General features: G+C 38.6%; 1 protein-coding gene across 8 annotated transcripts in view; it reads right to left on the bottom strand.

Annotated features, from left to right (window-relative positions):
- Positions 1-262: 262 nt before the first annotated feature.
- LOC106090882 (abhydrolase domain-containing protein 2) overlaps positions 263-14,262 on the bottom strand; it is an 83,749-nt gene continuing 69,749 nt past the window's right edge. For all 8 annotated transcript variants that reach the window (XM_059364471.1, XM_059364478.1, XM_059364470.1 and 5 more), the window contains exon 7: positions 263-9,354. In XM_059364471.1, coding sequence (XP_059220454.1) covers positions 9,173-9,354 — 182 coding nt within the window. In that variant the 3' untranslated portion in view covers positions 263-9,172. The remainder of the gene's footprint in view (positions 9,355-14,262) is intronic.

Here is a 14,262-nt window from a genome sequence, read left to right as displayed (position 1 = left end):
GTAACAACATTTAACCTTAATAAACAAGACTCTGTTGGTGAAAAACTTATTGTGTGGATTTTTGTGTTTTTTTTTTATATTGGTATTATTGAGTTTTATTAATTTTTTGCTGTCTTTACCATAATATATAAAAAGTACAAAAAGTAATAAGTGTTTTGTTTTTTTATTTCATATTATTTTTCTTTAAATTAATTTTAATAAATATAACAAATAAATTAAAGAAATACATTCAACAGTTACATGTTGCTTAGAGTTAATTAAAACAAAATGTTTTTTTTTTTTCTTAAAACTGTTATAAATGAATACAATACATTATTTATATATACATGTGTACATATTGACATCTTTATTTTAAAGCAGAGTAAATAAAATATTTAAACATTTTCATTTTGGAAACTTAAAATTATATGTTAGAAATGAAATAATAGATATATCAAGCCTCAAACTGATTTAATTCGTTGAAATTGAATTCCCAGAATATTTTGCTAAGAATCCTAACAAATTTCTACCCGTTTCGAAATACACACAAATAGCCACAAAGACCTGTTTGAGGTCTGTTCGCGTACTTTTCCAGTAAAAATTTGTGCCCAAAAACTTGCTATAACCAGTTTGCAGGAGTGTAAAACAGCTTGTATTGGGTTGCCCAAAAAGTAATTGCGGATTTTTCATATAGTCGGCGTTGACAAATTTTTTCACAGCTTGTGACTCTGTAATTGAATTCTTTCTTCTGTCAGTTATCAGTTACTTTTAGCTTGCTTTAGAAAAAAAGTGTAAAAAAAGTATATTTGATTAAAGTTCATTCTAAGATTTATTAAAAATGCATTTACTTTCTTTTAAAAAATCCGCAATTACTTTTTGGGCAACCCAATAATTCCTTTTGCTGCTTCGATGCTGCAAATTGCAAATAGGAATAAACCTACAGCAGGAATTTGAAAGCTCTCAAAATTTTTCTCGCTTTCAGTGCACTCTCTCGCTCTCTTCTACAGGCAAATAAAGTACGCATTCCACCACCTCGGGTATATATATAAACCACCTTTCGTCAAAATCTGGTGAAAAATGCTTAATTTATGACCTCATAACAGCTTTATCGAAATATGGTCCGATTTGGACCAAATTCGACACGGAATGGTCTATCAAGGTCTGTCAAGTACAATTTTGGTTTTTTGGTAACCATATCCAAATATAAACCGATCTGAACCATATACGACACGGATATCGAAAAACTTAACATAAGTCACTTTGTCAAATTTCAGCGAAATTGGATTATAAATGTGCCTTTAATAGGGCCCGCAAGTTTAAATCGAGAGATCGGTTTATATGACAGCTATATCCAAATCTGAACCGATCTGGGCCAAATTGAAGACGGCTGACGAAGAACCTAACGCAATTCACTGTCCCAAATTTCGGCGAAATCGGACAATAAATGCGCCTTTTATTGGCTTAAAACCTTATATCGAGAGATCGGTCTATATGGCAGCTATATTCAAATCGGGACCGATCTAAGCCAAGTTCAATAAGAATGTTGAAGGGCCTAACACAACTCACTGTCCCAAATTTTGGCGAAATCGGACAATAAATGCGCCTTTTTTGGGCCCAAGGCATTAAATCGAGAGATCGGTCTATATGGCAGCTATATTCAAATCAGGACCGATCTGGGCCAAATAACAGAACGTTGTCGAAGAACATAACGTAACTCACTGTCCCAAATTTCGGGGAAATCGTACAATAAATGCGCCTTTTTTGGGTCCAAGACATTAAATCAAGAGATAGGTCCATATGGCAGTTATATCCTAATGTGGACCGATCTGAGCCAAATTGAAGAAGTATGTTGAAGGGCCTAACACAACTCACTGCCACAAATGTTGGCGACATTGGACAATAAACGCGCATTTTATGGGTCCAAGACATTAAATCGAGTGATCGGTCTATATGGCAGCTATATCCTAATCTGGAACGATCTGAGCCAAATGTCCCAAATTTCGGCGAAATCCGACAATAAATGTGCCTTTAATGGGCCCAAAACCTTAAATCGAGAGATCTGTTTATATGGCAGCTATATCGAAATCTGGATCGATGTCGGCTAAATTGAAGATGGACGTCGACTGGCCTAACACTACTCACTGTCCCAAATTTCAGCAAAATCGGATAATAAATGTGAGTTTTATGGGCCTAAGACCCTAAATCGGCGAATCGGTCTTTATGGGGGCTATAACAAGATATAGTCCGGTTTAGCCCATCTTCGAACTTAACCTGCTTATGGACAAAAAAAGTGAAAGTTTCAGCAAGACTGTAGCGTGATTTCAACAGACAGACGGACAGACCGACAGACATGGCTAGATCGTCTTAGATTTTTTACGCTGATCAAGAATATATATACTTTATAGGATCAGAAATGGATATTTCGATGTGTTGCAAACGGAATGACAAAAACCCATCCTTCGGTGGTGAGACCAAAAAGTTACCCTGATCAGAATGAACAGTCAATGGAGATAAGATGAGATGGATGGTTTCAACTCCCAAAACGCCTTGTACAACCGAGCAGATAAAGAAAATGGAGAAAGCTGGGAAAACACAACTTTGAAATAGTCAGTAACTTTATCTATCTCGGCACCGCCGTAACCGAAACGAATGACACCAGTTTTGAGATAAAGCGAAGAATAATACTGCCAAACAGATGCTACGTTGGACTAAGTAGGCAGTTTCGAAACATGGCCACCTCTCGACGGATGAAGATTACATTTTACAAGACACAGATACTGAACCCGTTTTGTTATATGGTTCTGAAGCATGGGTACTTGTGAAAGCAAATGAGGCAGTGCTTTAAGAGAGTTTTACGTTCTTCGTAAAATATATGGACCAGTTTGCGTTTATGGAGAATATAGGCGACGTATGATCAACGAGGTGTATAAAGACGATAGCATAGTTACACGCATCAAAATATGCTTCAGCAAAGAAGTATTTTGAAGGCAAACACGGTGGTACACGCAAAGCGGGAAGACCAAAAGCCCGGTGGAAGGTGGTGGGAGACACTTCGAAACTTGGTGTTAGAGATTTTAGAATGAGCACCGAAAATCGAGGCGCTTGGAACGCTATTCTACATTCGGCTAGTGGAATAAATGTTCTGTCATAGCAACTTAAAGTAAAGTAAGATCAGAATTAACTGCATTTGCCTATACCTGACCTGTACAATGACTTACAACTGGGAACAGAGAGACTTATGCAATTTGGTTTTGAGGTGTAATAATATCCGATAAAGCACCGTAGCACAGAGGATAACATATCCGCCTATGACACTGAACGCTCGAGTTCGAATCCTGGCGAGAACATCAGAAAAAAATGTTCAGCGGTGGTTATCCTCTCCTAATGCTGGCGACATTTTTGAGGTACAAGGCCATGTAAAATTTTTCCCCAAAGAGGTGTCGCTCTGCGGGACGCCGTTTGGACGCGGTTATAAAAAGGAGGTCCCTTATCAAGAGAAACCAAATTGATCGATAGCAAAGTAATTTAGGTACCGATTTAGGCAAGCTGTGGTCTACTGTTAAGTCACTCTCGAACACCGGACAAAGGGATAACAGGACCTCAGTCACTAGGAGGAGAGCCTTTCGTCCGAGCCGAAGTACAGTCATGACAATTTCCTTGGATGAAGTTACGAATGTCATCCGTAGAGCCAAGTCATCCAAGGCGTTGGGCGCGACAGAAACCCTTCACTGATGCTAAGTAATCTGCATCTACTTGGAGTGTAGTACCTTATAACCGTTCCCAACCTGTCTTTCAACACTCTTATAGTACCCGATGTCTGGAAGATGGGCAAAGTGATGTCGCTACTGAAGCCAGAAAAGGGCCCGAGTCGAGCCTTCTCTCACCAGTAGCCAAGACGATTGAGAAACTATTTCTCTCCAGCCCCGTTGGAAAATTTTAATTGGCCAAACATCAACATGTTTGGCCAATTATCATTGAGCTTAAAATTGAATGGGATAACACTCATTGATTTGTGAGAAGTTTGCCCCAGTTCCCTAATGGAATGTTCATGGGCAAATTTGGTTATCCCCTTACAAAGGCTGGCTACATTTGTGAGGTATCCTATCATGTTAAAACTTCTCTACCAAGTGGTGTCGCTATGTGGCACGCCGTTCGGACTCGGCATAAAGGAGGTCCTTATCATTGAGCTTAAAACTTTAAACGCACTGTACTAATTGATATGAGAGAAATATCCCCTTCCTTAACGGAATGTTCATGGGAAATTTAGTATCCTCCATTCCACCCCTCCAGACGGCATGGAGATCTTATCATATGTGGACGGTTGTATGGGAACGTAACACAGGCTGAGACTTTGAGGTCCGATCTGTGTGGTGTTCATCGTTCTCACGAGAAGCTTAGATGCGAGCTACAGAGCGCATCCACAGGTTACGAATAGTGGAATGCTCCATACAGAGAAGATGCAACTGCAGTCGCGGACAATCCGCGGTATCGAGCAGAGAGGCCGAGCGGCACCGGCACTTGCATAAATACTGAGTGCTGTGATGCTTGATATGGGAAGGCCAGTTATTGGCGCCTTTAAATGATTAATGGCCACCATCGATCCTTTGGACCGGAAAGCGCTTGCTTACCTGCAGGAGCTAAACAAGGATCGCCACCTTCACATGCAAATGTGGCTACAACTACAACAAAGAAACCTTGTTGACCACGTACAAAGCTATGCGACTCACTTGGAATAGTATTCAGATCTGTAAAAATACCGCTCTGCAAGGGGCTGTTGGCTCAGTTCTCACTTGCAACACCTTCAACAGGAGAGAGAGGCTCTACTCGTGCGAAGGCATAACTATATGCTGTCTGAGCAATAACTTCTGCGCTGTTATCGCATGGACCATCCTAATATTCATCTTGTGGATATTTATTCACCACCCAGAAGCTTCGAGGTGGATCTTCACGATTTAGAACGAGAGGTTCAGTGCTACAGGAGAGAACCTGTATGTGTATCCCGCCACGGGATAGCTGTGAGCACCACACAGGCTGAAACCGAGCTTCAATTTGTGTAGTGTTCATTGCTGTCACGAGAAGCTTAGCTGCGAGCTACCGGGTGCGTTCACAGGTTGCGGATAGTGGAATTCTCCATACGGAGTAGCTGCAACGGCAGTCGCGGACAAGCAGCGGTATCGAGCGAAGAGTCTCAGTGGGAGGCCGTACGGCACCAGCTATTGCACAAATACTGAGTGCCTGTGATGCCCGGTATGACATGGTGAGTTATTGGCGCCTTTAAATAACTAATGTTCCCGCGGCGATCGGTCATTTGGACCGGAACCGGCTTGCTCACCTACAGGAGCTTGACGAGGATTGCCACTTCAAAACGCAAATTTGTCTATGAACATTACATTAAGGAATTGGGGCAAAATTTTCACATGCGTCTTGGCATGTGAACTACTGAAATTGGGTTGCAATCCATAGTCGGCGTTTCAATCCAAATCCACCAAGTCGGAAGATGCAGAAAGACAAGAAGAACTAGCAGGCGGTGATGAAATACGCCGAACAAGTACTAGGCAGGGACAAAATGGACCTGGATGCAACGGCGTAGAGTATAAATGCGTTCAAAGTTCAAAGCGTGTGAGGTCTGGAAGTCGCGACGCTCGTTTCCGCCCACACCGTTGAACCTACCTTCTTTTAATGCACATTCAATCCCCATATCTACGATACCCCTGAGCAACAAGACAGACGAGTGTTAGCTTTAGCAACAGTGCCCTTTTGATGCCGTGTTTATTCTCCCAGTACCGTGCTTATCTTCTTACGTGGTGACGTACTTGTTTACCAGTTAGAACCGTAAATTCGAAATCTTTTCTCGGCGTGCCTGTCTTCGACGTGATAACGTACCTGTAGACAACGTGTTTTCTTCACTCCAGTGCTGTGTGAGTCTTCTTACCTGTTGATGTGCCCTTAAGCACCATAAACGTTATTCTTCTTGTGTCTTCTCACGTGATGACGGACCCGTGAGCAACATATCATCGGTTTTATCGTGTCTCCGCAGCGACGTACCCGTAGCCACCATACACTTACGTGGTGACGTACTCGTAAGCAACGTAAACTGAAATCTTCCCGTGTTTCCGAGTCTTCTTACGTGGTGACGTACCCGTAAGCAACGTAAACTCGAAACTTCCCTTGCCGTGAGAGTCTCCTTACGTGGTGACGTACACCTAGGCAACTTAAACCCAATTCTTCCCGTGTTTCCGAGTCTTCTTACGTGGTGATGTACCCGTAAGCATCCTAACACGTGGTGAATTATCCGTGAGCAACATACAATTGATTATCTCTGTTTTTGAGTCTTATTGCGTGGTAAAGCACCTTAGCACCGGTTCTTCCCGTGTCTTCTAACGTGGTGACGGACCCTTCAGCAACATAACATCAATTATTCTTGTGTTCCCAAGTCTTTTGGCGTGGTGACGTACCCGTATGCCTGCCCAACCCTGTTTCTTCTCGTGTTCTCGGGTCTTCTTACGTGGTGGTGTACTAGTGGGCAACGTAGTCCGGTCATTTCACCAACGTTCGACCCTAAACTCGATTCTCCCGGTGCTTCACATGGATAAATTGTATTCTTCCGATACCGTACCGGCATAAACTTGATTCTTCCGCTGCCGTGACCCCGCTTACTTCGTGCCAAGAACGTTCATGCATTATAACGAGGCGACGTGCCCATAAGCAACGAACCAATCACTCATATCATTTGCGTGACACTAGACGAGTCTTTAGACTTAAGCTGAGTATTCTGTTCATCTTTTCAGGTGGAATGCTGTCAAACTCCATATAAAAACCGTCGTCGAAACGCTGAAGGAACATAGGCGAAAAAGTAGTACTCTCTGTATACTGAGGAAAATGGCTAAAAGAAATTTTAGTGGTAACGTTTGGCATCGTTGTCGGCATCATTTTTGTTTTATTGGTTTCAATGGTTCGTTTCTTCTCTTTATTATTTAATTTATTTGAGAAAAAAAATAAAACCATAGGTGCAGATAAAAAAAGTCTTTTGGTATGAAAATAAAACATAACTGTCAAATTCCACTCGCGGAACAATTAAAGATTTCCGCGACTATTCCGATAGCAGAATAGAATACCAACCCTTTGCCTGAACATAGACGCGATCAATTTCCCGTTTCTGACTACACCGACCCTTGACCCCTACGCCTCGTATGATACACCCTTGCCTACCGTCTCGCCAACAAAGCCTGCTCAACCAAACGAAGTGCTACATCAGGCCTCGTCTGCCAGCTACCACGTCTACCGTCTCGTCAACATAGCCTCCTCAACAAGACGAAGTGCTGCATCAGGCCACGTCTGCCAGTTATCAGTTCCTTGATGAACCGCCGAGCCAGAAGCTTTCAACGCCGCCCGACCAGACGAAGTACCGCACCAGGTCACGTCTCCCAGAGATCAGCTCATTGAGAAACCCCGTGGAAGGCGCTCCTCGCCGCCCCGGAGGACGAAGTGCCATACCAGATCACGTCTGCGCCCCGCACCTACAGTATTCGCGCTGAACTTCACAGGCAACCTTCTTACCCATTTTTATTCCTTACATAGTTCTGTTTTCCCAACTTCAATAAACAGATTGTTATACTAAATCTGTGAGGTACCCTACCCCCGCCAGTCATGCCCTAGCACACGAGAGAAAACCTGTCATTACAATACTGCCAGAACAGACTTAAATTGAATAAGGGATTATTACCGAAAAACAACGCAATGTAAACAAAATACCATATTTTCGATTTGAAGAAGAAAATCCAATTTTTTGATAATGTGGAGCTGAAGGGAAGAGTACGGACGGTTTTCAGTCCGTTCCGTACCCTTGCGGGCATATACCTTAGACAGTATTCAGCTTGTTATGTGATCTAACGACAAAAAACATCGTAAAGCGTATGTCAGGATTTCTGTTCTATTCACCTATCCCATTCAATATACATGAGTTGGCTAATGTTCCCGTACCAAAGCCGGGTATTGTCATAGACAGAACTCCAATGTCTCTTGCACACAAGCGCTATATTAATATTAGAATCTGAGCAGCTGTGACTTGAAAGCCTCATTTAATTTAGAAAATCAAATTGGTTGAAATAATTTAGTTTAAGACTTAAAATAATTTATTGTTTTTTTTTTTCTAAATTAAATACTTTTGAAGTTGTGAGAACACAGAAGGAAAGATATATAACATTCTATAGAGCAATTTGGATTTCAGATAATACATTTCAAATAATTAATTTAACAATTTTATAAATTTAAATTGCCAATGGAATGTTTTCAAGTTTAATTTTGAAATAGTTGATAGTTTAAAGGAATTTTAAGAATTTTAAATCGCATTATCGCTCTCATAGGATTTTAAATACACATTTGTAATATAAATATTACGAAAAAAAACAAAAAATAAAAACAAGATCTGCTGCTATGCAGTTAAACTTATTATACCTTACAATAAAGTTATCAATATATGTATGCTACAAATAGGCAATCATTCATTATTTTGTGTGGCGGCTATATACTATAAAATAAGGATTCTGTTTGTGTCTCTAATTTTTGTTCACTTCTAAGTTTTGTAAATATTTCAAAAAAATTATTTAAATTATTGTTTTTGATCGTTTTTATATATAGCAAAATACAGACTTCTTTTTAGTAATAATAATAAATATGTATATAACTTTTTGTTTATGCTATTGTAAATGATTTGTTGCACAAGTCATCATCATCATCATCATTATTAAAAGTTTGCTTTGGTTTCTCAATAAAAATATGCTCTTCTTTTGTTAATTTTTTGATTGTTGGACTTTGTGGTCCTTCCAATAGATTTGAATAAATTTCTTTTCTTTATGTTAAATACAATACTTTTGTTGCTATAGCACAATGTTTGTTTGCTTGCATTATAAAAATGGTTTGATTTGTGGTTTTTTGTTTTGTTTTAATTTAATTTTTTTTTTTTTAATTTTCTCTTGGTAAAAAATAGCCTAAATACTATTACGAATGTTTGGTTTCAATCTTTCTTTCACCTCTCAAATCATCGTTTTTTGTTACCTTTATATTATTATTTTTCTTCTTTTTTTTTTTTGAAAAATTACATAAAGCTACATTCTTTTGAGGGGTGTAGTTAGGGTGTGGAACAAATGGAGAAGTCAATGGGAATTTTGTTGTTTTTTTTTTTTATTAAGTTCATTTATATTGTTGAGATCATCGCTTGCTTTGTGGGATCAATGTGAATCATAACGAGTGATCCCACCATTGCTATTAATGTGCGATCCAACCATGTCACTGGGTTGGGATAGATGAGACCACCTTCGTAGAAACCCAAATGGCCGCCATGAGCTAATTCGATGTAGCAAGTTTTTTCACGGGATGCTGAAAAGAGTAAAAAATTAATATAATAGAATATTTATCTCCTTTTTTTATTCAAGTCTATAGATAATAAATACCCTTGCAGACTAATAACAATATATTGGGTTGCCCACAAAGTAATTGTCGGTAATATAGTAGTAATATAGTCGGCGTTGACAAATTTTTTCAACGGCTTGTGACTCTGTAATTGCATTCTTTCTTCTGTCAGTTATCAGCTGTTACTTTTAGCTTGCTTTAGAAAAAAAGTGCGCGAAATTTTGTTTACATTTGTTTGTTTGGCGTCAATTTTAATATGGGTACCACATGTATCGAAAGAAATTCATTTAACAAACCGAATCAACGCTTGTGATATGCACCTTAAACGCAATGAATTCGATCCGTTTTTAAAACGAATCAGAACTGAAGATGAAAAATGGATTGTTTACAACAACCTTAGTCGAAAACGATCATGGTCCAAGCATGGTGAACCAGCTCAAACCACTTCAAAGGCTGATATCCACCAAAAGAAGGTTATGCTGTCTGTTTGTTGGGATTGGAAGGGTGTGGTATATTTTGAGCTACTTCCAAGGAACCAAACGATTAATTCGGATGTTTACTGTCAACAATTGGACAAATTGAATACAGCCATCAAGGAGAAGCGACCAGAATTGGTCAATCGTAAAGGACAATGCTAGACCGCACACCGAGGCTATTAAATCGCACTTGGTTCAGTTTTTTGTAGATAAAGGCCAGAAGTTCTATGAGCGTGGAATACTAAATTTGCCAGAAAGATGGCAAAAGGTTATCGAACAAAATGGCAATTATTGGGTTGCCCAAAAAGTAATTGCGGATTTTTCAAATAGTTGGCGTTGACAAATTTTTTCAATGGCTTGTGACTCTGTAATTGCATTCTTTCTTCTGTCAGTTATCAGCTGTTACTCTTAGCTTGCTTTAGAAAAAAAGTGCGCGAAATTTTGTTTACATTTGTTTGTTTGGCGTCAATTTTAATATAGAGCCCACAAAGAAGCATTTTCGTCATATTTTACTTTATTATTTCCGTAAAGGAAAAAACGCGGAGCAGGTTGCTAAAAAGTTACGAGATGTGTATGGTGATTAAGCCTTAAAAGGAAGACAGTGTCAAAATTGGTTTCGAAAATTCCGTTCTGGAGATTTTTCACTTAAAGATTAGCCACGTTCAGGTAGGCCAAATGAAGTTGATGATGACCAAATCAAAGCATTAATCGAATTGGATCGTCATGTAACTGAGCGTGAGATAGGAGAAAAGTTAAATATACCAAAATCAACCGTTCATTCTAAGTTGCATTCTAAAAATGCATTTACTTTCTTTTAAAAAATCCGCAATTACTTTTTGGGCAACCCAATATATATTTGATTAAAGTTCATTCTAAGTTTTATTAAAAATGCATTTACTTTCTTTTAAAAAATCCGCAATTACTTTTTGGGAAACCCAATATTTACAAATGTATTACCCCTAAGAATTTAAATATAATATAATTTTCCTTTTTAAATTTTCTCGATTCTCAGATAGATCTATTATATCTATCAGTTGATTAAATTGATAACATAGGTGCCGAAAAAGATCTTTATTGGCATAATTAGTTCTATTATAAGAAATTTTGAAAAGATCAAAATATATGGTAGGTCTGATAGGAACGTTTTAGAAAATTCGACTCAAAAGAAAGCAAGAATCTATTTGACCATGATAGTCAAAAACGTGATGTTTAGCATGGTTCTATGACTTTTTAATGTAGGAAGCTTTATAAGATTTAATCGATACTCATACGGAGGTAAAGAACTTCCGTCCCGCTCATTTCGACGAAGACAAAATAATAGAAATTGTTTTTGAACCGATTTTATCAAATAATAATGAATATTGTAGTACGGATCCCATACCACTGAACCGTACTCAAGATTAGTTCTGACTAGCGAAGTATATAAGTTTTTCGTCACAGAGAAATCATTAAGTTCTTTACTCCAGGGTTCCATTAAGCTAATTGCACCACGTTCTTTATTTACAACCATTAAGATGTGTTGACGGAAGTTTAAGCGTTGATCTAGAAGCAATGCAAGGTATTTAAAGCTATAGATTACTTAAAGTTGATTGGAACCCAAAAAGTATCTAGTTTTAAGAGATATTATTCTTGAAAATGATGTGTTTGCATTTGGAAATATTAAGATCCATAAAGTTTTGATTGCACCATTCGTGAAGAGTATCAAGCTCATACTGAAGATAACACTGTTCATCAGAATCTATCGTATATCATCTGCATACATCAAAATATTCGAGTGCTTTAAAGTAAAAGCGAGATCGTTTATGAACAAACAAAACAGCACAGGACTAGATGACTACCCTGTAGAACACCTGAAGAGACAACAATTGATGTGGAAACTGCAGTACCAAATTTAACTCTTTGAGTACGTCCAGTCACATATGATCCGACCTACTTTATTAAAGACGGACTGAAACCAATAAGGTCTGTTTTTCTTAACAGAAGTTTGTGGTTGACTTTATGAAATGCTTTACTAAAATCGGTATAGATAGTGACCAAACAACTAAATTCTAAAATAGTTGTTATTGTCGATTTCGATTTCCGGAACCCATGTTAGTAGGGAGACAATGTGGAAGAGACTTGGTGTGAAATGGTGTCAGTCAAAATTTTCGCTAATAGCTTCGGAATAGCATTCAAAATTGAAATGCCCCTATAATTAGAAACCTCATTGCGATTTCCGGCTTTAAATAACGGTCTTATATAAGATTGCTGACACAATTCCGGCAGTTATCCAAGCTTTAATTAAGTGTTGAAAAGTATACAAAGGGGATATGAAAGTTCAAGAGCGCAATGCTTTAAAATGTTCGATGGAATTCCACCTGGACCAGGATTAAAAGTGATCTTCAGTGACCTTAAATTTTCAAATACTTTGTTTTGAATTGTTGAAAGTGTATGGATATGTTCCACATAAATCATAATAGTAATCTGAGTAAGTAGTGCTAAAAAAGTCTGCAAAGATGTCGGCAATACCTGAATCGTTATCAGCTACCATAGCTTTATATCTAAGAAAGTTCTGTAAACTATTACAACGGCGCTTTGAATTCACAAATATGTAAACAGATTTAGGATTTGATTTCTAATTTTATTCAAATAAGTACCATATGCTAATTTGTGAATAAATGATGTTTTCAAGATTCAATAGATTTGTTGTTTTAGCAGTGTGTTTTACGCTGAGGGGGGCAGATCCTGCCGATGAAAGACTCCATCGGGTCAATCCAGTAGCTGGGAAAGCGGCTAACACACATGAGTGTGTTAGTTTACTTTCCCTCTTCATTCTATGGTTTTGTATAGTACTGTGTTGGAACTCTATCTGCATACTTCTCTTCTAGGGCGAAACGAGTGGACCAAGTGTCTACTAATAAAGCTGCTTGCGATCGAGGTAGCTAGATGTGTACCCTTTAACCTAATCTAAACTATGCTCATACTCCATTTTTTCTGATTCATTCTACAAGGTATGGACTGCTTATCCCTAAATTCAACAACCACACAAACAGTGTGGTTTAAGTTTGGGTTGAATGAAAAGCCCACCATTAACGTGAGGTCATTCGAAGGCCCGTTTGAGATTTAGAAGTATAGGTGCAAAGGTAACAAGTAAAAAAACCTGCTAAGTTTGGCCGGGCCGAATCTATGGAATCCATCACCATGGATTCTGCGTAAAATTGACACAAAATAAAATAAGTTGAAAGGTATAATTTTCTCTACGTACCAAATTTGTGCCAAACCAGCCAAAAATGAAAGCTTCTAGGAACCGAACGAAGATAATCGAGAAATCGGTTTATATGGTTGTTGTTGTAGAAGTGTATTGTACACCGAGGGGAGTTTATATGGTAGCTACATAAGGTTTTAGACCGATTTCAACCGTACTAGGAAGCCGTAACGGAGTACTACATGCAAAATTTCAGCGCAATCGGATAACAATTGCAGCTTCTAGGATCTAAATGTGTCAAATCAGGAGATCGGTTTATATCGGAGCTATATCTAAATCTGAACCGATATGGCCCATTTGCAACAGACGGACGGACATGATTTGATCGACTTAAAATGTACAGGCGATCAAGAATATATATATATTGGGTTGCCCAAAAAGTAGTTGCGGATTTTTTAAAAGAAAGTAAATGCATTTTTAATAAAACTTACGAAATCGGGCAATAAATGCGCCTACTATCGGCCCAAGACCTTAAACCGAGAGATCTGCCTATATAGCAGCTATGTCCAAATCTTAACCGATCTGGGCACAATAAAACATGGATGTCGAGGTGCCTAACATAACTTTCATGAAATCGGACAATAAATGCGACGATGTGTGGTAAACGGAATGGCAAAATGAATATACCCCATTCTTCGGTGGTGGGTATAATGACGAGAGAATGATAGAGAACGGGGTAGGGAGCAAACGTCTTATCTGATACGCACACATATGTATGTATATATGCATCCCAAGTGTACACTCTGTGTGTGTCAACCAGTAACACTGCGCATCCATTAGAGTTGTCCACGTGCGTTGTTGTGTCACGTGTGTATCACGCACGAGTCACGTGATTGGTGAGTGATATCCAAATCCAATCAAGTGATCGTGCGTGACCGTGATTGAATTAAAATTCTTCGTGCGTGAGTGAAATCATGCTCACAACACCAATCACGTCTCACGAGAAAATCACGACTCACGAGATACTCACGATTCACGACTCAAGAGACGCACACGCACACGCACAAAAAAAAACGAAAAACAAAAATTTTCCCTCTCTAATCATACCGTATTTAAACTTACGAATCTGTCTACAGATGCATAAAAACGAACAGAGCAAATAAGCGGTTATGTAGGGCTGATAAATTTTTTTCATACATTAATATTCGTACGTTC

This window comes from Stomoxys calcitrans, chromosome 3 (assembly GCF_963082655.1).
Source record: "Stomoxys calcitrans chromosome 3, idStoCalc2.1, whole genome shotgun sequence".
NCBI classification, from domain to species: Eukaryota; Metazoa; Arthropoda; class Insecta; order Diptera; family Muscidae; genus Stomoxys; species Stomoxys calcitrans.
Note: the sequence above shows the minus strand (reverse complement) of the source record. Positions and strands in the feature narration are given on the sequence as shown.